The 22,697-nt window shown below is 43.2% G+C and overlaps 9 protein-coding genes across 9 annotated transcripts in view; all 9 read right to left on the bottom strand.

Annotated features, from left to right (window-relative positions):
- PCDHAC1 (protocadherin alpha subfamily C, 1) overlaps positions 1–13,817 on the bottom strand; it is a 71,393-nt gene extending 57,576 nt beyond the window's left edge. Inside the window, exon 1 of the mRNA NM_001396474.1 lies at positions 11,122–13,817. Within this exon, the coding sequence (NP_001383403.1) occupies positions 11,122–13,551 (2,430 nt within the window). The 5' untranslated portion in view covers positions 13,552–13,817. The remainder of the gene's footprint in view (positions 1–11,121) is intronic.
- Positions 1–22,697, bottom strand: part of LOC121106708 (protocadherin alpha-3-like) — a 151,605-nt gene that overhangs the window by 59,590 nt on the left and 69,318 nt on the right. The window lies entirely within an intron of this gene.
- The window catches only part of PCDHA2 (protocadherin alpha 2), a 132,274-nt gene that overhangs the window by 57,576 nt on the left and 52,001 nt on the right, over positions 1–22,697 (bottom strand). The window lies entirely within an intron of this gene.
- The window catches only part of PCDHA1 (protocadherin alpha 1), a 132,274-nt gene that overhangs the window by 57,576 nt on the left and 52,001 nt on the right, over positions 1–22,697 (bottom strand).
- Positions 1–22,697, bottom strand: part of PCDHA4 (protocadherin alpha 4) — a 115,466-nt gene that overhangs the window by 57,576 nt on the left and 35,193 nt on the right. The window lies entirely within an intron of this gene.
- PCDHA5 (protocadherin alpha 5) overlaps positions 1–22,697 on the bottom strand; it is a 106,653-nt gene that overhangs the window by 57,576 nt on the left and 26,380 nt on the right. The window lies entirely within an intron of this gene.
- The window catches only part of PCDHA6 (protocadherin alpha 13), a 98,273-nt gene that overhangs the window by 59,590 nt on the left and 15,986 nt on the right, over positions 1–22,697 (bottom strand). The gene's annotated exons all lie outside the window — the stretch shown is intronic.
- PCDHA3 (protocadherin alpha 3) overlaps positions 1–22,697 on the bottom strand; it is a 96,259-nt gene that overhangs the window by 57,576 nt on the left and 15,986 nt on the right.
- The window catches only part of PCDHA7 (protocadherin alpha 7), an 86,384-nt gene that overhangs the window by 57,576 nt on the left and 6,111 nt on the right, over positions 1–22,697 (bottom strand). The window lies entirely within an intron of this gene.

Raw genomic sequence — 22,697 nt, 5'->3', positions numbered from 1 at the left:
AGCTGCAGGAAGGCCATTTCCACACCTTCTCACTGAATACTGACACTATACCATGAAGCATCTCTCCTCTGCTTGCAGTTATCCTAGAACCCTGAGAGCACAAGACCACCAGCTGATTCAACTGTGTAATCTGTCTCATTTTTCATATGCGGTTGATTTATTGTAGGAACCCCTCATTTTATACAGAGAGAGAAGAAAATTAAAATTTTCTCCATTATATCTCAATTATACATAGCTAAAGGTAAGATCTAGGCTTCTTGTTGCCTTGCAGTAGAGCAGTCCACCTCTGACGGATGGAGACAGTGCCTGAGAAGCTGCAGCCTGGGGGAAGGATCAGTTTGGGAAGGATGGCATCCACGGAGGGATCCACATGGAGCAGGAGCAAGGAGTGGTCATGAAGGAATAGATGACAAAGTGTTCTGGACTGAGCACAGCCCCCATTCCCTGTTCCTCTGTGCCAGGAAGAAGAGGCTGAAGAGGGTGGATGGAGGGGAAAGGTGCTTTTAGTTTGCTTTTTATTTCTCATTGCTGCTGTCTGTTAGTAATAGGCAATAAAATTACATTAATGTCCATGCACTGAGTCTGTTTCGCCCGTAACAGTAATTAGTGAGTGACAACTCTGTCCTTTTCTCAGCTCTTGAGCCCTTTTCTATCATACTTTCTCCCCACTTCCTTCAAGGAGGAAGACTGAGAGAGACATGGTGGAGTTTAGTTGCCTATCGAAGTAAAACCACCTGACTGTCCCCAGGTTGCACCTCTCACACAAGAGGCCATTTCTTCTTCGTGTCCAGCAAGAATTTTCTTTCCTGAAACATGAAACCATCACCTGTCTTTCTGTCACTGCAATGCCCTTTACAGTAGAGGAACAATGCTTTTTTTTTTTTTTTTTTTAATTAAGTTGAATTCCAACTTCAGCTGTTTCCTAAGTTTTACAAAAACCTACATCACCTACATTAAAGAACACTGGCCTCATTTCCTAGATGACAACAAAAACAAAACAGAAGAGATCCTTGGATTTGAACTATCCATTGGTACAGTGGGGGCTTACAGCTTCAGGACCCCAAAGTTCAGTCCCGATTTTATCCTAAATAACCTGGTTCCACTTTGAAAAGCCTGAATGAAGAAAAGCTCTTTCCTGAAATATATAATTGCAATAGTAAAAAGCTTCACCAGATGAAGAACTCATATAGTATTCTTCAGTGCATACCTCTGTTCTACGCCCACACTCTGACTCTGATCAAGCTGGCATCTTTCCACGTCCTGCATTAGCTCAAGTTAACTTTTCTTGTAGTTTTTCAAATAAGGTGAGGTGCATTAAAGAGATTGAATGCCTTGTAGAGAAGCAGGATGTTGTAAAAGAGGAGACAAGAACTCACTAATTCTAATCCTTTGACAAATATATAATACAATTAAAACAAACAAAGATGAAAGTGCAAATAGCAATTCAAAACCAACAACCCCAAAACCATTTTAACTGACAACTCAGATTAGATAAGTCATTTACAAGGGTGATCTTACTTCACCAGTTCTTAAAAGCTAGAGAAGATGGCAATAATCTCCTCTCTGATTGGAAGGGAGGAAATTATTTTCTTTTACACTTTGTTTCCTTCCAAGCAATATTTTTAGAGTTGAATTATCTCAGATTTTTCATGACTGCTCAACTCAAAAACAAACCAAAAAAAAAAAAAAAATGTTTAATTATGTGAAGGGTCCTCTTGAAGAAAATATAGAATTGATAAAGGCCATCCTGCATGACACTATAGGGTTCTACAAAAAAGAAAATAGAATAAACAGAAGAAGATATATTAAAAACATCACGTTTTAATGACCCCTGAAATATCATTAATTTTCTTATTATTTAAACCTACAGGAGATAAATAGCAGGTTGATATATAGAGCAGAATTTGATCATTTGAACAACTTTGGCTAGACTTCCCTTTTCAGGGGGTTGGAGGTGTGAGGAATAGTGGAAAAACGAGTAATACAATGGGATTCTGGCTGCAAATCTGAAATCCTTTAAAAGAATAAACACCTCAGTCTACAACATTGCAAAGGCCATCTGTGTTTACTACACAAAATTTTAAATCAGTTCCATTTCAGCACCTTTAGCATTCTGGTGCTCTTTGTAAGATCAGTGTCCCATCTTAAGATTGGGTCACTGAATACTCAACTCATCAATTGCCCTAAGAAGCACCTTTTCTATGGTTTATCAGCAGTCGTAGATTTTCTACTTTCTACTGAACAAAGCTCCTTAAATTCCATAGTTCTTTTAGTCTTAACAGCATGGCAGATGTCTTGAGCTCTTGCTGTCTTTCATATGTCGAATTAAAATGAGAAACACAGAGAAGGTATCCCTGATCAAACATAATTGAACTTCTATTATTTTCTGTAAAAAAAAAAAAAAAAGTATTTTTTTTATATCTCCATCCACTTAGGAAAAAAAAAATTGTCTCTTACAGAAGTCAATGCGGTACAGCACCACACTCTCTCCTAAGGAATTGCTCAAGACTATTTTTTTCCATTAGAAAAGGCGCTCAAGGATACACTCTAACACAGAAGCCACAGCATTTTTCCCTCATCATCACACAGCTCTGTAGAGTAGAGCACACCCAGCACAGTCCTCCATTAAGAGCATCAGAGAATCAGAGTGGTTGAGGTTGGAAGGGACTTCTGGGTCCATCTGGTCCAACCCCTGCTCAGGCAGGGCCATCCAGAGCATCCTTCTCAGGATTGCATCCATGCAGCTTTTGACCATCTCCAAGAAGGAAACTCCCACCACCTCTCTGGCCAACCCATGCCAGTGCTGCCACTCTCACAACACAAAAGTGCTTTCTGATGTTCAAATGGAAACTCCTGTGTTTCACTTTCTGCCCACTGTCTCTTGCCTTGGCACTAAGAAGCACTGAAAAGAGCCTGGCTCCATCTTTCTTACACCCTGTCTTCTGATATTTTCCATAAATGAGATCTCTCCTCCTAGCCTTCTCTTCTCCAGCCTACAAGAGTTCTCACTCTCTTAGCCTTTCCTCATAGAAGAGATGTTCCAGTCCCAACTTTAGTGGCTCTTCTCTGGACTCTCTCCAGTTGCTCTAATCTCTCTTGCACAGAGATTTGTGGGATCTTACAAAGGGAGAAGTCTGAAATCAGGCTATATGCTCTAATAATGTAGGTCTGATCACATCCCTGTGAATGTAACATCATGCAATGGAAACTGCTTGAAACATGGATATTGCACCAATCCCTACATAACTGCTAGCTACAAAGCAAAGCCTAACAGCTATTTAAAATACATTCCCAATACAAATAAGAAACAGCTAAGCCCATTCAGCTGTAAAACTACCTTGCTCAGCTTCTGCTTGCTACACAAGAATTGGCAAGGGACAAGGAACAGCACAGCGCTTCTCGGAACCAAGAGCCTCATGCTTCTTAAATGAACATCATAAACTTTGATTTTGCAGACCAATCATACAAAGGTGTTCTACTTTGAGGAGGCAGCTCTTTCAGAACAAGAAAGAAAAGATGGCTTTCATTTAACAAGGTGTCAGGGAAAACATCCATCAGGCTGAGACGAGCCCAGGGAGGGACAGAAGAAATAACCAATTAGAACAAACAAATCATTCCTTCAGACAAGAAAGAATCCAAAGAATAAAAATAAATCAATACTCCTTAGAGACACTGTTTGAAGACTGAAAATTAAAAACCTCTTATTTTTTCTTAATGTACCTTCTTTCTCCGACATATACTTTCTACTTGCTGTATTTGTCAAATTTGTTTTTATTCTCCAAATGTCTCTGATTGTATAAAGTCTCTGAGTTTTTGGCTTGCCAATCTCTTTATTCCCAAATGCCTGATTGCCTCTTTAATCAGTTCTGACACTTCTTCAGACAGTCCAAATCAAGTCACACTTAACCAAAATTCCTTTCATCATCTCAGTCTTTTTTATCCCAATGAATCAGAAATAATTTCTGCACTATGAAAAGCATGATCCTGCTACAAAGATAATTGACTGAGAGGTGCGTTTTCTGGATTTCCCTCAACTACCTCAGTCATAACACAATTTGATACTGTTTCCCTGTACAACATCCTTACGTCTTCAAAAGCTATTCCCTCATATGTCAAAACTAAATACTCAGCCTCTACAAGTAGAGATCTCTGTATATGGGCACATTTCCAGTGTATGCACTGATACTTTACAGAACTGCCTTCTGCAAGGGATTTTCCCAGTAATAAGCAAGGATGCTGCACAAACATGCACATTAATGAGGAGCAACCAGGAGGCAGAGCAAGTTCTTCAACATAGCCTTAGCTGTAATGCAGAGCCTTTATGATCTAGAAGTGAACAATGTTACTGATATGGAAAACAAACTTTAATCTGCGCTGAGAAATTTTGGTTCTGCATGGATACAGCTACATGCAGGTAGCTCTCAGTTAACATGGCTTCTGAGATCTGGAGCACCAGTTTGCATCGAGCAGAGCTGTCTTAGCTCAAACTCTGCAGCAGCCCAGCCAATGCGTTGTCCTGTGAGCTGGCTTCATGCAGTCATGAGCATCTCAAACTGCATGGCCTAAGATACTCCACAATACTTAGACTATTTGGCTACTTGGGAAGTCCCGCCTTCCAGACACTGGAGAACTGACTATACAATCAAAATATTCAAAGAAAACTAAATGACAGTGGCTTTAAATGCTTTTAATAGGGTATTTTTACTCATAGTATAATTGTCATGGATGTTAATAATAGCTTATTATTGTTTAGTAAGCACATGAGACTTATATGGACACATTCTATGGACAACTGGTTTCTTATTCTTCTTTTGAGATGGAAACGTTGCTGCCATCATGCAGTAATGCAATGAGGGACTGGGGAGCTTGATCAATAACAGGAACCCCACATATGGTCTTGACTGACTAACTAGATTCAACAGAACTGTAGCAAGGGCAGAACTAGAGACACTGAGACACACCAAACTATAGAACTGGATCCAACCCCAGCAGCATAGCTCTGTAGTGACCAGCAGGGCCAGAATTAGCCTATGAAGAGGACAGTGGAGAGGGAGTCCTCAAGGGCTGGCGGTACAAGCTGAAACCCAGGGATGGCTCCCAGGGCCCGAAGTAAAACACTGAAAAGTTTAATGATGTTACAGGATGTTGGGCAAATCAAATAATATTTGCTGAAGACAACCATACAACATTATTAACTGCAGGAACAACTTGACACCCGTCACAGAAATGAATTACACCTAAGAACCCGAAGTGCAGACTCCCACAAGGCACTATTCATCCCACCAACCTCAGTCTTTTAAAAGTTGTGCATCTAGTCTGAGCACTGTCTACAGATTATGTCTAAACTAAGTGAAAAGAGATAAAACGACTCAGACAAAGAGGATGAGTTGCTGTCAGCAGCTGGCTTTGCCTTCCTAATGTTCAATCATCAAACGTTTAGACTGATAAAGTTAGGCACAAGAAACACCATCTTGGGAGACAACCTTTCCCCATTCACTTTACCATCAAAGAAGTATTATGATAATATTTACCTGACAGATCAATCAACATATTCCATCTATGGAGAAGGTAACTTCTGTCTCAAGAAGGATCAGGCAATGTATTTTCTATTCCCTATTCTAGGAAATATTACTATTGCTGTGTAGAAGGCCCTATGGAAATATACATAGTCTAGGGAACAAATTTGCAAGAAATATGCTTCCACAAAGGAAGAGCAGATGCGGAGAAGGGATGATAGCATGATCAGACAAGAGCAGAGATGACCCTAGAAAAAAAAGACTAAAAAAGGTTGATACGTTTAGCCCAGTCAAATAGAGCCTAGGAAAAAAATATGGTTGCTTTCTAAACTACGAAGAAAGCCAACCCTTAAGAGGAAAAATAACTATTTATGCTAAAATGACATTGCTGGCACGAGAACAGATGTCTACAAGTTAATAGCAAATAACTGTTGACAGGATGTTAGACGATGGTTTCGAAGCCTTGAAGGAATAACTTTCCAATTGGAACACTGGGCACAACCTAATGAATTTTGCAAATAAAAGGAGCATTTTTACAATTAAAATCTAAATCTTTAAATATGAAGATTTAAGATCAAATGCTGGCTCATATAGGAAAGGACTGGCCTTGATCCAAATGGTGTTTTCTTGTCTTATGCTTTCATACAAGAAGTACTACTCACATCCACTCTCCCTCAGCCCAGTTCATTCAGGCTTCCCCATCATTGCCTTTGCCTTTAAACATCTCCAAATATAGTCACATTACTCTTCACATCCCCTCAAGGCCTTTGTCACAAGCTTCTCCTTCTGTCACTCTCCCTCCCCTCCACTACTTCTATAAATAGTACTCCAAGGCAGACATCAGACATGCAAAGTTTCAGCCCAGGCAACATCTGTAGGCTTTCCTGGACACACTGTCCTTTTTGTTGAACTTTGAGGTTGCATCCTTCTTTGGGAAAGATAAGTGGAGTGGTCAGAAGGAGGGAAATCTACTGAATTCCCATTGCTGAATTTCCTTTGTTGCTGTTTCAAGGATTTTCTTGGCCTGACTCCAAGAGTAACTTCTGTAGCCAAGAAATCTGCCTACACGTTTGACTTCTTAAAAAGTGGGCACAGGACTGCTGTATCTGGGCAGGTTGTTATCTGTACAGACAGGAGAAAATGATATGATGCTTTACCTTTCTATTTGGTTAAGTTATGAGGCCTGCTCCCATCAGAATGAGATGCATGGAGGACTTACTTGGCTGGTCTTTACTTCTGTGATAAGCCACTGATGCTTAGCCTGCAGCAGCTCAACCCAGATTGCATGCCACTGTCAAAAAGTGCATCTACTTTTGTCGCTTGAAATGTATGCCACCTAGCATAAAATGATCCCACTGTCACTACAGTTTACCAGGAAATATTCTCCACTGCCATGTTTGTGTCTATTTTTGTCAATGTAACCTAAATACTGAATGCAAAATCACAGAGAGGTCACTATGCTCCAAATGCGCAAATATCTTACAGGCCTTTTGTGCACATAATGGACAAAACAAGCAAACAAAAACACTGCAACAATCCATGGCCACATCATGACCCCGAAAACTAATGACCCCAGTGAACTAATGCTTCCTGTAGTCAGTAAAGCCACTAATGCCTTTGTCTCTAATACAGCAATGTAGCATTGCCACTTAAAATGCTTTTCACTTGGCTGTCACATATGCTACACTGCACAAAGAGACAGTAAGATGCTGAAAGATGTACAGTTACAGTTTACTGTACTACAGTTGTGGCCAAAGTTCTATTTTTAGCACTAACCTAAATAGAAGATGTAAAAGCACAAAATGGTCTCACACTTCTGTATATGTAAAAAGCATTCAAGCCTGTCATTCAATTCAGTATCAAAGGAGGACCAACTATAAATAAATAAATCTAAATTTTGAAAACACAATTTCTGGAACTTCCATTAACTTGTAGTATGTGTAGACATTTCTCTGTCTTCCAGCTAATAAAAATGATAATCCTAAGAATACTTTTTTTAACTGGTGATTTAACTTCTGCTTATATTATAATTTTGGAGTCATTCCCAGTACTTTGCTTTATAGCAAAGAAGTTGCTCCCTTTTCCTTTTAAATATTTGATGCTTACTTTTTATTACATTTCAGTTCAGAGAGTAATGTAATGCTCATATGTGTAAATCCAAATGAGTTGGTCTGAAAGCATGTAAACACAAAATTCAATGAACAAACTTACATGATAATTTTACTAAAATATCCATTGGTAAATGCTGGAAAAAAAATGCTAGTCCTCTCATTTTAATATAAAAGTGAGTGAAAATAATAGAAAATAATAGAGCAACTAAAGGGATTTGGAAAAAGGTACAGTTTTCAAAAACGAGTGGCGGTTCTCTTTTCTACCCAAGATAACTGGAAACTATTTTCCAAGAATCTCTTCACTTTATTCTGTAACTTAACAATCCCAAAGGAGGCACAGAAATCAAAGTACAGCAACCGTATCTTCTATTCATTCCTGGTTTTCATAACTTGGAATTTCTGCAAGAAATAAGTAGAGTCGTAGAATAATTGAATGGTTGGGAAGGGACCTTGAAGCCCACACAGTCCCAAGAGCTCTGCTGTGAGCTAGTTGTCACCCACCAGACCAGGTTGCTCTAAGTCCAAGCCCCATCCAACCTGGCCTTGGGCACCACCAGGGATGGGGCACCCACAGTTCTCTGGGCAGGAGTGCCAGGACCTTGCCACCCACATCACAAAGTGTTTCTTCTTTATATCTAATGTAAACTCATAATTTCTTAGTTTGAAACCATTACCCCTTGTCCTGTCACTGCAATGCCTGATAAAAACTCCCTCCCCAGCTTCCCTGGAGCTCTCCTTTAGGAACCGGAGGTCTTTCCAGAGCCTTCTCTCCCCTAGGTTAATCAGCCCCAGCTCCCTCAGACTGCCTCCACAGGGAGGTGACCATCCTCGTGGCCTTTTCTGGACCTGCTCTAATAGTTCATGTCCACCTTATGCTGAGATTCCCAGAGCTGAATGCTCTGCATGTAAATTATATGTTGTTAATTGTTCAATATACAAATCACTATGATCATCAGCACTGAATTAGTAATAACTGACATTGTTTTGTTCCTAAGGGTAGATAAATTTTCATAATTCTGATCCTTCTCCCTTACTCTTCTGCTCAACACAACTAACGCATAGCCTTTGGACTTCTCACATCTGTCACATCTATGGTCACCCATCTCTGCATATAGGAGCTAAAGAAAGAAATTTGCCGAAGAAAACATTTTCCCTGCTATGGAAAGCACCTAAAAATGTGCATCACAACTCAAGGCTAAAATTTTACCTGAATGGCTGAAATACAGACAGAAGTAATTGGGCATGTTTTGGTTGTTCCTATTATAAAGAACAGGAATGCATTTGCATTTTTGATTATTACTCAGTCCATTAATATGTTAGCAACCTGAGTTTCAAGATTTTGCTCAATAGGAACACAGACATTAATTGTAAAAAATGTTTTTTTGTATCACCTTTGTTATAAAAGTTTTGCAGTTATGACCTACTCTCCAGTCAAGGATACACTTTTAAGACACAATTAATGTTCCTGCAAACAACCCCCGAGTTAAGCAATAGCCAAAAAGTTTTTAACTTCCCACTACAAAGGTTTTAATGTGGGACGTTGTTTTTTTGTTTGTTTGTTTTTCTTTTTTGGTTGTTGTTGTCGTTGTTTTTGAGATCCTCCAAATGATCAGTGATATTTCCAAAATACACCAAAGCATAAGGAACAAACTCTTCTTTTGATACTGCCAACTGCTATTTTCTTACTGGGAGGCACAGTCCTCTATTCCACCACAGTGGCTTAAAACTGGCCAGATCTTCAGTTAAATACTAGGTAGACCATCAGGAGTAAAACAAGTAGCATATATTTGAGAAAAGGTCTTTTCTTGAGACTAGGATTTCTGTGTGAAAGGTGTTCAGAAAAGAGAGAAGAGAGAGCAAAAAAAAAACAACCCACAAAAGTATTTCACCTCATTAAAAGGGGAATAAAAGACACAATAAACTGATTGCATAGTTAAGAATGAGCAATAAATCTACACAAAAGTTCAGGAGTTATAAAAGGAAGTATCTTTCAGACACTGTCTAGCTGAATGTATATTTGTTAGCCAAAGAAGTTACTGAAGCTACCCATACAACAGGTTCAAAAGGGGACCGGCCATTTCCAAGCATTAAAAAGCATAATAATGAAATAAGCATCACGACTACAAACTTATTACAATCTCTAATAATTGTTAATATGGACATAAACTGTGGGAAACAGATTATTATCATATCTGTCTACCAAGGGTTCTTACCTCTGCCTTGGGAACATCTGGAATAGCTCTTACCACAAAATGTTGGCCTGGACAGAGCTGGCCACTGTCCTCCAGTCCTAAAAAGCACTGATGTAGAATCATTCAGAATCATAGAATCATTAAGATCAGAAAAGACCACTAAGATCATCTACTCCAACCATGTGATTATCTCTAACTGGAGAGTTGAAACTTGAGACATACTGGTGTGTGTTGAATTTCAGAAAGTGTACCCTGAAGGCCAGGATCCACTGAGTTACTTAAACCGAGGCATCCAAAGCTGACATAACTAAATAAGATCACTCTTTAATTACAGTACAAAGTCATACAGTAAAAAAATCAAATGACTGAGCCTTTCTAGGCAATTCATCTGGCTCACAGTAACAATGATGCTTTTAGGCCCCATAACTACTGGATCCACACATTAGTTGTCTGCTACGCATAGTAGGGAAATTTGATAGTGTGCAGACAAAACATCTCAAAACTTCACAAAAATATACATAAGATGCAAAACACCTATTAAAAACACAACTAATGTTACTTTGCATATAAGAAAACTGACTCTTGGACAAGTGACATGGTAACATCCAACAAATATGATCTATAAATGTATCCCACATTGTAGCCCTCCACTGTAATGACAATGAGATATTTTGTTCCACAGTCACCCATCACAGTAATGAGAAGAAATCAGCTTGGTCAGAGGATCAGAAGGGAATTGTTTTAGTTTCACAAAACAAACAAACAAACAAAATTGATTGTTTGGAAAAAGAGATGAGCACTATAAATGACATCTTCTCAAGAGGTTCTCGATATGGAATTCCTGTTATTCCAACATAGTCCTAACTTGGACACCGTAAGCCAGCATCCTGGCTCATTAAATTACTGAACCCTGAATGAAAAAAGTCTCCAGAATTAGAAAAGAAATCACTAGCTCTGTAAATATCAAAACCTCTCATGAATTAGAAACTTGTGTGAACTCTTATCATGACTCTACTTAGCTATCTGAATAGATTGGTTCAACTTGCAAGGTATTTACCTCTCACTTACGAAGTATTTATCTTCAGCTACATCTGCATACCCTAAATGTGTGTGGCACATTTTGTCACACCATGACCATACTCCAATCCAAAAAGAGCTTTCCAGTCAGATTCTGGTTTTAGGAAATATATAAAAGGATATGAAGTTTCCTCCAGGTACCATGAAATTACCCCTGCTCTCCTGGATGAGCTTCTTAGTGGCCACATGACTGGGAGAAAACAAGTGAAAGGAAGAAGTACTTACCATGAGGACAGCACTCAAACGGTCACTTTGGATCTGCTGCACTTGGATGCAGGGTCCTGGCACTTGTAACCTTGAGCTGCTGGGAACATTCCCAGCATCCCCATTTGGGATATTGCTGTTCTCAAGCCCAAGGCCTACAGATGCCCTGTACAAGTAAGTATGAGTCAGTTTACCCATACCAGTGACCTCCAGCATGTCTGGTGGGAGGTGGGAGCTGGGAAGCATGTGTACACTGTATCGATATTTTTCATAATCATCAGCTGAGCAGCAACAAATGCTGCAGCAGCAACCCTGGTGGTGACAAGCCCAGCAGTGGCACAGCCGTGCAATGGCAAGAAAGAGGAGAAACACTGTGAAGATGAAGGAGACACAAGCAAGAGAAACAATCAAGTAGATGTTTGTAGCATTGAGCAGCGGTGGCGGCTCCCCATTATCATCAAAGTCAGGCAGAGCCTGGGGCAGAGTGTCAGCCAGCAGGATGCCTACAGTCACCGTGGAGGAGAGCGGTGGCTCCCCATGGTCCCGCACCACCACTACCACCTTGTGCTTAAGGAGGTCGGTGGAGCGCAAGGAGCGGGTGGTGCGTAGCTCACCCGAGTGCGGTGCCAAGCGGAACAGCGTGGAGTCAGAAGAGTGGACGAGGTGATAGGAGAGCCAGGCATTCTCTGCATTGTCCTCATCATCTGCCACCACTTTGGTCACTAGGTAGTCCTCGTCAGCCAGGCGGGGCACAACTTCCACTGCCACTGAGCCATTCTGGCCGATGGGGTACAGGATGGCTGGGGCATTGTCATTCTGGTCTGAGATGTAAACATTCACAGTCATGGCAGCACTCAGGGCTGGTGACCCATTGTCCTTGGCTTCCACTTGGAAATGGAAGCTTCTAAGCTGCTCAAAGTCAAAGGCACGTTTTGCATAGATGCTCCCATTGACTAAACTTACAGACAAAAAGCTGGTCAGGGCACTGCCTGCAACTGTTGAATTCCTGAGTATGTAAGAGATCTGCCCATTCTCCCCTATATCAAGGTCAGAGGCTGAGACCTGGTAGAGAAAAGCACCAAGTGGATTGTTCTCCTCCACAAACACATCAAATGTGTCAGCAGCAAAGACAGGGGGGTTGTCATTCACATCGGAAATCTGCACCCAAAGTGTCTGCTGAGTAGTGATGGGAGGAGATCCCAAGTCCGTGGCAGTGATGGTGATGTTGTACCCACTGATCAGCTCTCGGTCCAGGAGCCCGCTGGTGATCAGGCTGTAGTAGTTTTCCAGGGAAGGTTTCAACTGGAAGGGAAGGTTATCAGGGATCTGGCAGGTTACTTTCCCATTCTCCCCAGGGTCCTTATCCACAATACTCAGCAGAGCTATCACTGTGCCAGGAACAGCATCCTCAGGGATGGGATTGGAAAGGGATGCAATAGTTATCTCTGGCCCATGATTGTTCACATCAGTGATCTCCACCAGCAGCTTAGCTGTGCTTGACAAGGCAAATGCCCCTTTATCCCTTGCTTCAATAAGCATCTCGAGAAGAGGTCTCTGAACTGCTAAATCGCCACTGACTGTCACCTCCCCGGTGTGCGGGTGAATTAAGAACATTTGCTGTAGGTCAGCAGCTGTAGCATTGCTAAATGAATACCTGACTTCTCCGTTGGGACCTTCATCCAAGTCTGTGGCATGCACTCGCACTACCAATGTGCCACTGGGGGAGTTTTCCAGGACACTCGCCCTGTAGACTGATTGCTCAAATTCTGGTGCATTGTCATTGGTATCCAAAACAGTCACAATGACAGGGACATCGCCAGACCTTGGAGGATCTCCACCATCTTCGGCTATAAGAACAAGTCTGTGAGTGGCTTGCTGTTCCCTGTCTAAGGCTTTCTTCAGCACCAATTCAGGATATACACTCCCGTCGCCGCGCATCTGCATTTCCAAATGGAAATGTTCATCAGGGTTCAGAATATAATTCTGGACACCGTTAGTACCTTCATCGAGATCCTGGGCATTAGGGAGTGCAAACCGTGCCCCAGGTGACAGGAACTCAGGCACACTTACACGATATTCACTTAAAGGAAAGCTGGGGGAGTTGTCATTTACATCCAGGACTTTAAATTCCATTCTATAAAGCTCTAGAGGGTTTTCTAGCACGAGTTCATAATTCAGAAGACATGTAGATTTTAGTTCACAAAGCTGCTCTCTGTCTATTGGCTCGTTAACAGATAAAACCCCCGTGGTTGCGTTTATGTTAAAATATTGCTTACTTGAACCGATGATCATGCGAAATTTCCGGGCTGAAAGTGCAGCCGCGTTTATTCCTAAATCCTTTGCTACGTTTCCAACAAATGTTCCGCGATCTGTTCCCTCGGCGATGGAGTACACCACTTGCCCCTTCGCGGTGCAGCAAATAAGGCAGAAGACCATCCAACAGACCCGCATTCTTCCTTCCCTGCTCAGCTCCCCGCAGCCCGGCTCGGCAGGAACATAATCCAATATTTCAGCGACCGGCACAAGTTCCCAGCGAGCGGACACCGGGGCGCACCGGCGGCAAGGCGAGGACAAGTTCGCTCCGGGCGCAGGAGGAGTCACGGTCCCCCGCAGCTCTGCCGCCGCCGTGAGCGGAGAGAGGCGGCCGCTGCGCTGCGCTCCGCCGCGCTGCGCTCCTCCGCGCTGCCCCCTCTCCGCCGCCGTTCTCTGTGCCGGGCGCCGCGGCCCCGCGCGTCTCTTACCGGGTGCACGGCGGCGGCCCGCGGCGGCGGCGCCACCCAGAGGCCACGGAGTCACCTGCGTGCCAGGGGTGGAGGCTGTGAGACCCCCGCCGCTGCCCCTCCGCCGCTCCTGTCTTTTTATTACCCCCACCTTCTTTTTTTTCTTTTCTTCTTTTTTTCTCCCTTTTTCCTTCCCCCCCCCCCCCTTTTTCTTTTTTCTTTTTCTTTTCCCCTATGCCTTTCTCTTTTTTCCCCCTTTTCCTTCCTTTCTTTTTTTTTTTCCCTACACCCCCACCTCTTTCTTTTTGCCTTTTCTCTCTCTCTTTTTTTTTCTTCCCTATGGAGACCCGTTGCTGGGAGGAGGCTCGCGGTCCCCGACTTAAAGACATGGCTGAGTTTCCATGAGAGAGAGACGCAGCGAAGCCCCCGTTCCCTCCCCCTTTCTGCTCCAGCCAGACGATGAGCCCGCCGCTGTCAGAGTACGGGCTGGAAAGGAAACGCATATAAGAAGTGACAGGCATCGGCTAAACATGGTTTAGCATAGTCCCAGCACGCTCCGGCTGAGAACAACATCTCCCAGAGGGGTTTTAAGAGCACGATTAAAGGAGGCAGTAGACTCTACCCTTGTTAAACTAAAAAGGCAGACGGAAAAAGAAAAGAAAGGAAAAAAAAAAAAAGCCTGTTTCCTGCTTACTCTTCTGGACAGAGTAAATGAATTCGGATTACAGGAGGGAAGGTGGGTCTCTCCGATAACAGTTCCAGTCTGATTACTCGCAGCCACAGGCGAGCTCCCGTCCAACCTCCAAAGCAGGATGGGATGGCTCAGCTGGGTGGGAGGACCTGGAGGCTGCAGCGGGAGAATTGCTCGCACAGACCGGCGCCAGAAAGCTCTTGCATTTAGGACACGCTTAGGAACTGTGAGGAGAGACGAACTGATACCATGCAGAGATAACCGCCCATGTGTGAAAATCAAAGCTGTCTGCTCCCCCAGCCCACTAAGCAGCTGAGAAAGGGCAGAATGCACTGCAAAATACCTCCCGGAAAACCTTTCCTCAAGTGACCTTCGGCAGCAATTTACCCCCTGGCTTCGACCCTGACAATCCCCTCTGGTCTCCTCGGATTCCAGCTTCCTTCTCTGAGAGCTCACTATCATCACGAGATCCAATCAATCAAAAGCAAGAGGCTATAACCCCACAGCAAGAAGAGAAATCAACCCTACCAGCATTCACTGCTTCTTTTTACAGTTGAGAAATGCTGGACAAGTAAAAAACATTTCTATTATATGAAGTATCTGGGCCTTTAAAAAACTGGGAGCACAGCCAGAAGTTGGATATAAGTTAAAGAAAAAAAAAATCAATAATTTCTTTGTAACCTCACAGCTCAGCAAAACCTCCCAGAGAGGTTTCTATCCTGTCTGCATCAGAGCAAGCTTTGGTCGGCCCCAGCACATGTATTTGCTGTTATTATGACTTTCTAACTGCAGGTGCTCCTGGGACTGTCTGAATGTTGCATTTTCCTTTTACTGCACTGATGTACCTGTTACAGCTGCAGGGGGCTGACTGCAGGTACTGCAACATCGGTAGTTCACCTTAGTTCACACACCACGTAAATTTGGCCAGGGGACTATTGCATGCAATATATAATGTAAATATATATAATACCCAATTTACCTTGGAGCTTGTTTTTTGCTTGATCAATAACAGAAGAAACACATAATTCCTACCTAGTCAACCTAAAAAATGTGCACTACAGTCTTGTCTGCCAAGGTATGATACCATCTACAATACATTAAAAAAATAAAATAAAAATAATAATAATAAAAAAAAACTGTTCTTACTGTTCTGTAGTGATACAAAACTGTTAAGAACACCCTGACCCAACCCATTAACATTTCTTAAAATCAAAGGAAATACGCAAACTTCCCTTAACGTCAACCAATGACAAAGGAAAATTGATACATCTGGGGAGGACTGGGGCAGCCAGTTGTTGGTGTCCCTGGGCACACACAGGTAAAACATGGAAGAAACCCAATAATTTTGAGTTCAAGAGCTTTCATTGAACATGTAAACCCACTCAACAGGACATTAAAAAAACCCAAACACTGATATTTTAATAGCCAGCTGTGGTTATGCACACTGCTGCCTGAAATACCTGCCATGTTAGAAAGAACTGGTTAATGAACAGGGGCTAAAACCAGTCCATTTAATTCTACATTTGCTTCTTTCCAAGATACACACTTGCCTGTTGGAAGTATCTGCCAGCCTACACTGATTTTGGCTTTAATCCACTCTACATTTACTACACATTTACCATTGAAGATAATTTCTTTAGTTCTCTGCTACATCTTTTGTTCTTTGCAGAGTTGCCTAATGCTTGACCTTAAGGCTTTTAGGAGACCTGCCTCAAATTCGCCCTCTTTCTTACTACTTTTTTAGACCTTTCAGCCCTGTTTAATATTCTGGCACCTGGGCCAGAATGGGCTCCTATGATGTCCCCAGTGATGTCCCCAACAGCCAGGCAGATTTGCTCAACAACAAACATCTCAACACACAGCTATGGTGCTTGCTTTACTACCCTACCTCCTAACAGGATTTTCATGATCTCTTATCTCCAGGGTCTCCTTTCAAGCCCTGGTCTGACCCTAATTATGGTATTTGTGCATCAATCTTTGTAAATACTAAGAATGTAGAACCATCCCTTAGTGTCATAGCTGACCACAGCTATTACTTTAAACCTCTCATGTTTGCCTTCAACTAATGGAAAAACTCAAACTGAGAATGGCACACACTGATGTATAGGCATTCACCCTGTAAAGAGTTAGTGACACCTGTCCTATAGCTTTGGGTAGCTTATGGTGAAACAAATATTTATTGTACTTCCTCTTCAAAAGCCTTCAATATTAAGAGACCCAAGAGAAGACCTAATTGCTTAACTGAAGACTAGAGCATCATGAATAACAAACAGCAGATGGCCGCCCAGATTAAAACTTTTAGACAAAATCATAAGTATCTCCAATAGCAAAATCTAGCCGATCATAGTAATTTACTACAAAAGAGGAACATTGATAATGAATATTATGAAAACTGTTCAATCAAGACTGAGTAAGATATCACCAATAGATTAAATGTAAACTTTTTTACATAGGTTTTCCTTCAGTGGATAAGTACTTTCATTGATTCATTTGAAAGGCTTATTTAAATATATGTTTCACTGGAACAGGCTCCCCAGGGCAGTGGTAACAGTATCCAAACTGCAGGAGCTCAAGAACTGTTCGGACAGCTGTTTCAGACATATGGTTTGATTTTGGGGCAGCCCTGTGTGGAGCCAGGAGCTGGACTCGGTGATCCTTGTGGGTCCCTTCCAATAATCCATCACGTTCTATGACCTCGAAACAGATCTCTGTTATCTTCCCTCGACTGCTGAGCGATCTAAATCTCCCCCAAATGCCACTTTCTGCCACCCGAAGCCACATCCCCTTCATCACCTCCCGCCCCTTTCGCGTTCCATCTCCCGGTTGGCGGCCGCAGCGCTGCATTTACCACGCCCCACAGCCCCGAGAATGCCTTCTGTTCTCTTCGTCCCGCCCCGTCTTGTATTTTCAGCCAATCACCCCTTTGTTCAGGACAGAAGACGTCATTAGTCCAGACGTGCACACCGGGCTTATGACTATGGTAGCAGCCAGAAGAAACCGTTAAGAGAGCAAGGGCAAAAAATAAAGGTGAGTACTTAAACTGGGTTATCTTGGGGATAACTGCACTACATGAAACCGTTGTTCCAGGCGTGTTGGAACAGCATTATCTATGTCAACGACGATTTTTACTGCTCCGTTTCCCGCAAGCAATGCGCCCGATACCTTGCAGACGCAGAGCGATGCCTTCGGGGGATTTCTACAGCATACAAACACGTCCTGTCCTGCTCGATACGTAGGGAAAAACCAGGGGTGTCCGCGTGCCCCTCTGGAGTGTGAGCACAGCTTGTACTCTGACCGACAGAGAACGGGGTCTGCCCTCGGGATGAGGAAGACCAGAGCCTGAAGCAGGGTGCTCCTAAGCACCGAGATCGAACTGCCGCCTCCCTCCACCCAGCAGCCCCGGAGTGATTTATTTTTGTTACCGCAGAGCTGGCAGCCCTCTGCGGAGGGAGATCTGACCGTTGCACAAGCAGACAGCGAGGTCGGGATGCCCTTCGGCAATTCACAGGAGCACCGTTGTGGGCACGGCGGGAGTGGAAAGTACTAAAATAAGCCGGGGAGAATAATCTCCTACGGAGAGGACTTACAGATTTCAGCAAACGCCGCGAAAATCCTGATTTCCCACATCCTCGCTATCTCCATCAAGCTACAGTAACAAAGACACACAGCACTACATCGCAGGAGACAGCTCGCATCTAGAACAGGAGGGCAGAGGCTGCTTCGGCTACCCCAGCCAGCGACCATCGCGCCCGGAAGAGGATGCAGAGGCAGCGTGGTTCGGTCCCGCGTGCAGCCGAGCAGCTCCGAGCCCAGCGCCCGGCGGTTCCCGAGCTCCCACAGAGCCGTGTTGGGCTGCCAGGTCCCCGGCTCCGAGCACTGCTTTAGCTGCTTCCTGTGCCTAAGAGCACCGCTATTCGTCAGCACCACTTTCCCGCAGCCTGAGCTTGCGGCGGCTGACAACCCCGAGCCAAGCTGTCAGCGTTTATTCCAGACACCGACTGGGTATTCTCGCATGTTCTGCTGACGACTCCTTCCCAGGATATCCTACGAAATAAAAGCTTCCACGTGGTATGTTTCTGACAGCTCACTGCTGTATATTTGTAAACGAACTACCGCGATCTTTCCTGCCACTGTACGACTACAGCAAAATCACATTCAGATTTTCAATTCATGATTGCAGTCAGAGTTACCAAGAGAAATCCCATGGAAGGAAAAGCCCACCCTGTCCCAAACGATTTGGCAAGAAAAGGCTCATCTCCCTTCATCATGCAGCACAGAGAAATGAGCTACTTGATGTGGTTATACATTCTCTTCTATACCGTTGATTCAATCTTATAAACTTAAACCAGAGAATTCTCCTCTAGGAGATGGCGGTTTACTTTTCCTGCTTCGTACCATATCCTTGTGAATTCAGAGAAAAAAAAAATGACAGATCTACAGCTCTGGAAGAAGCCTTGCTCACAGACAAACGAAGGCAGTTCGTGCATAATCAAGAGGTGATCACCCGCTCTATTGATACGTATCAGTTGTGGGTTGAGATTAAAGGTGTACAAACACAATCCCCATCTCATTTGCGTAAACAACAGAAAGCTTTTACTAAGAGATCTAAAACCGATGCAAGGAAGGAAACAAATTCATGGAACGCGCTCAGAATTTTATTTTTATAGTTCACCAGGAAAAGTCAATCTTATTTTATTAAAAGCAAACAAACAACCCCACCAGCCACTGCGTTTTCAGCTTTCTTTACTGGATTTCTGTAACCCCAAAAGCAGCATTCTTGACACACTACCAGCAATCGGAGATTTTTTTTTTTCCAGACCATAACTTCCGTGTAAATCACTTTTAGAAGAAAGTCAGAAAATACGCTCTAGGAACAATACTATGATAATTAGCCATACACACACCTTCAGTGAATAGAATGCATAACGAGAAGAAGAGTACTCTTTGTTCTTACTACCTCGGCCTCCCAGCAGACACTGTTTTTACACTAAAGCGAGAATTAAAGCAGTGTGAAGAGATCTTCGTGTTTCTCCGCAAAAGACATACCCAGTTTCTAGCATCAACGACTAAACTTTAAATATGACTCTAATACTTCATCACAAAGAGTGTTTTGCAGCTGGCCTGAATGAAAAGAAAATCGACCAATGCCATCAGTGCGTAGCCAAGATGAGCTCATTTAGCAACAATAGCAAAACCACCCAGGAAATAAACAATCACTCTCCAAATAAGGAAATCAATGAAGAAACCAGTATAAAAACCTACTCTTCAGATGAATATGTATTTCCAGCTTTTTCAGATACACAGGAGAAAAAACGAGTGGTTTGCATTTCAAAATCATCAGACTATTCAATACTGTGTAAAGAAATGCTTCCTACTCCCTTCCTCTCTTGATATATACCATTACTTTACATAGCCTGTTTCTGAAGTGGATGGCACAGAAGGCTACAAGGCTATGGGAGCCCGGCCTGCCATGGGGCTCAAAGGCGCGGCAGGAAAAATATCCCCTCCAACAGTTCTCCACACTATCTATAACTATCGTTGTCTCATGCATCCCTACCATTCAGCGAACATCCAGAGAAAGAACACTATGCATTACACACACGAACTTTTCTCTCTCAAATCACACCCCCTATTTGTCAGCTCCTGTAGCTGAGCTTTCAACCGTCAGAGAAATCCAAAGCTGAATGAACTCCTCCTTCAGCAGAAATAACAACGAGCAAAAGCACACGTGAAGACAATATTCAAATGCAAAACAGACAAGCACTGACAGTGAAAATGATGAACTCACACGACTAAGGCGAAACGACTTGTAGAAGTCCTATAAGAATAAAACGCTCCAACGACAAATGAAAAAAAAAATCCGCAAGACCAGAAAAAAAACAACTGAGCAGCAAAAAGACGCAAGAAAACTTACCGTGCCCGACGAACGCGGAGACAGAGAGGCTCCCATCTCCAGGGAACAGTTCGCCGCGGGGCCGGGAGGCGGAGGGCAGCTGGGGCTGAACACCATCAGGTCGCTCTTGCCCGCGCCGTCCGTGGCCACGCACAGGCTCCGGCTCTGGCGCTGCGAGTACGACCAGCTGCCCACCTCGCTGGCGCACACTTCTTCTTGGCCTCAAGGGCACAATGCTGGCTCATGGCCAACCTGTTGGCCACCAGGACGGAGGTTGCAGGGTGCTGCAGAGCTCCTCTACAGCAGGTCAGCCCCTAATCTGTATTGATGCATGTGATTATTCCTCCCATGTGCTAGATTCTGCACTTCCTCTTGTTAAATCTCATCAGGTGCCTCTCTGACCAGTATGCCAGTCTGTCCACACCTGGCTGAATGGCAGCACAGCCTTCTGGTGTGTCAGACACTCTTAGCAGCTTTGTATCATCAGCAAACTTGCTCTATGCCTTCATCAAGGTAACTGAAGAAGATGTTGAACAAGACAGGACCCAGCACCTGGAGACTTTTCCAACATGATAGAGAGTGGTTGACTTATGCTAACTATCTCACACATGTGGGTGTATCCCATCAGGGTCCATGGATTTGTATGAACCGATTGTGAACCATGGGTTCATCCCCAGTGCTTCCCTCCATGGGAACAGGGCGGTTTAGTGATGCTTCCTCCAGGAGAGATTCTCTGTCCTCTTTCTTAGCTGCTAGTGCAAGGCCGCAGAGACCTTGTTGTGAAGTGCTTAAAGGAAAAGGTGTGAACTGAGAGTGAACTTCTGGTAATGGGATGGAAACCATTGGAAGCATAGGTGAGATTAGATATGCTATGCATGGGTGGGCAGAAGAGCAAACACCTTGTACTACTGCCAAGATGCTTCCTTTCGACAAGACAGGGTTGACTTTTTTGGGTTTGGAATCTTTGGATTTTCCATTTTTATAAGTACTTTTTAAAAACTATTTGTCCTTACCATGTTAAAGACACGCTGATGAACAGGAATGATGGACTCAGCAGCTAAACGCTACTGGTCTCCACTGCCCTGTTCCTGAAAACAGTGTATGCATCTTAACCTGCAGTGAAAAATCCACCACCAATTTACACAGCTCTTCTCTGCCACCCTTTGCTTTCACCACCACCTGCTCTGCACAACAGAAGCAGTCAGACCAAGGCAGAGAAAAACTTGCATCTTCATTTCTTACAGCTCGAGAACACAGAACACAGTTCAGGGTCAAGGAACACACTTTAGCCTACAGTCCTCTCTGCCTTCATTCTTCAGCTTGTCACCATTTCATGTGGAAATCTGCCTCTGAAATACTGAAGATTGTCAGTCTTACATGGAACAGCAAAATGTCTGGAGTCCAGATCCATATTTCTTGATGCCAGCTGGGCTTGGTTTATACCATCTCAGTTCATATTCAGAATTTAAACATGAACTCTTTTTTCTCCTGCATCTTTGTACCTTACCTGCATTGGTATGCACATGACTACCAGAAGCTTACAACCTATAGGACAATACCTCAGAAGTACACATTCCATTCAACAGGAAAAGACTAGTACTAAACAGCACCAAAACATACACCTAGCTATAAAACAAGAATTGTTTTAATACGGAAAACTTACCTGTAGCATGCTGTAGCAATGCCTGCTTGTTTAGAAAAAGTACCTGATCACTCATTAGAGTGTACTATTCCCTGGCTCACATCTATCAGAGGGGAAACAACCAGGAGACCTAAATGTTAATGACATTCACTCCATCACAACCTCAGATCACTAAACTAGAACATCCAGAAACCTGGCTCATGGCCAGCTGCTCAAAGGTGTCCAATCTGACAGCAGTCAGAACTCAACACACTGCATCTCATCTACTCTCAACAACATAGATCCAATGTGAGAGGGAAAAAAAAAAGAAAAAAAAAAAAAAACCACCAGAGAAACAGAATTAGAATCATAGAACAGGAGAGAAAAAGCTGAAAGATCCCACTGTACTTCAATTAAGCATATGGTTTGCCAGCATCTTTAATAAAAGAAAGCACTTCCTTCTATCCCAAGGAGGAATAGGAGCAGAGTGAAGATCACAAGGAGGTTCAGAGACATCAGCCAGAATCATCAACACTGGGAAAAACTCCTGTAGGAGAAACAGCATCCCACATTCAAACACAAGTGAATAAAGGAACATATAGAAAATGACTTCACAAGCAGGAACACCACAAATACAACAGCAAATGAGGAGACAGAACCAGACTGCTCAGA

The sequence above is a fragment of the Gallus gallus genome, chromosome 13, assembly GCF_016699485.2.
Source record: "Gallus gallus isolate bGalGal1 chromosome 13, bGalGal1.mat.broiler.GRCg7b, whole genome shotgun sequence".
Taxonomy (NCBI): Eukaryota; Metazoa; Chordata; class Aves; order Galliformes; family Phasianidae; genus Gallus; species Gallus gallus.
This window is presented reverse-complemented; position numbering and strand designations above follow the sequence as displayed.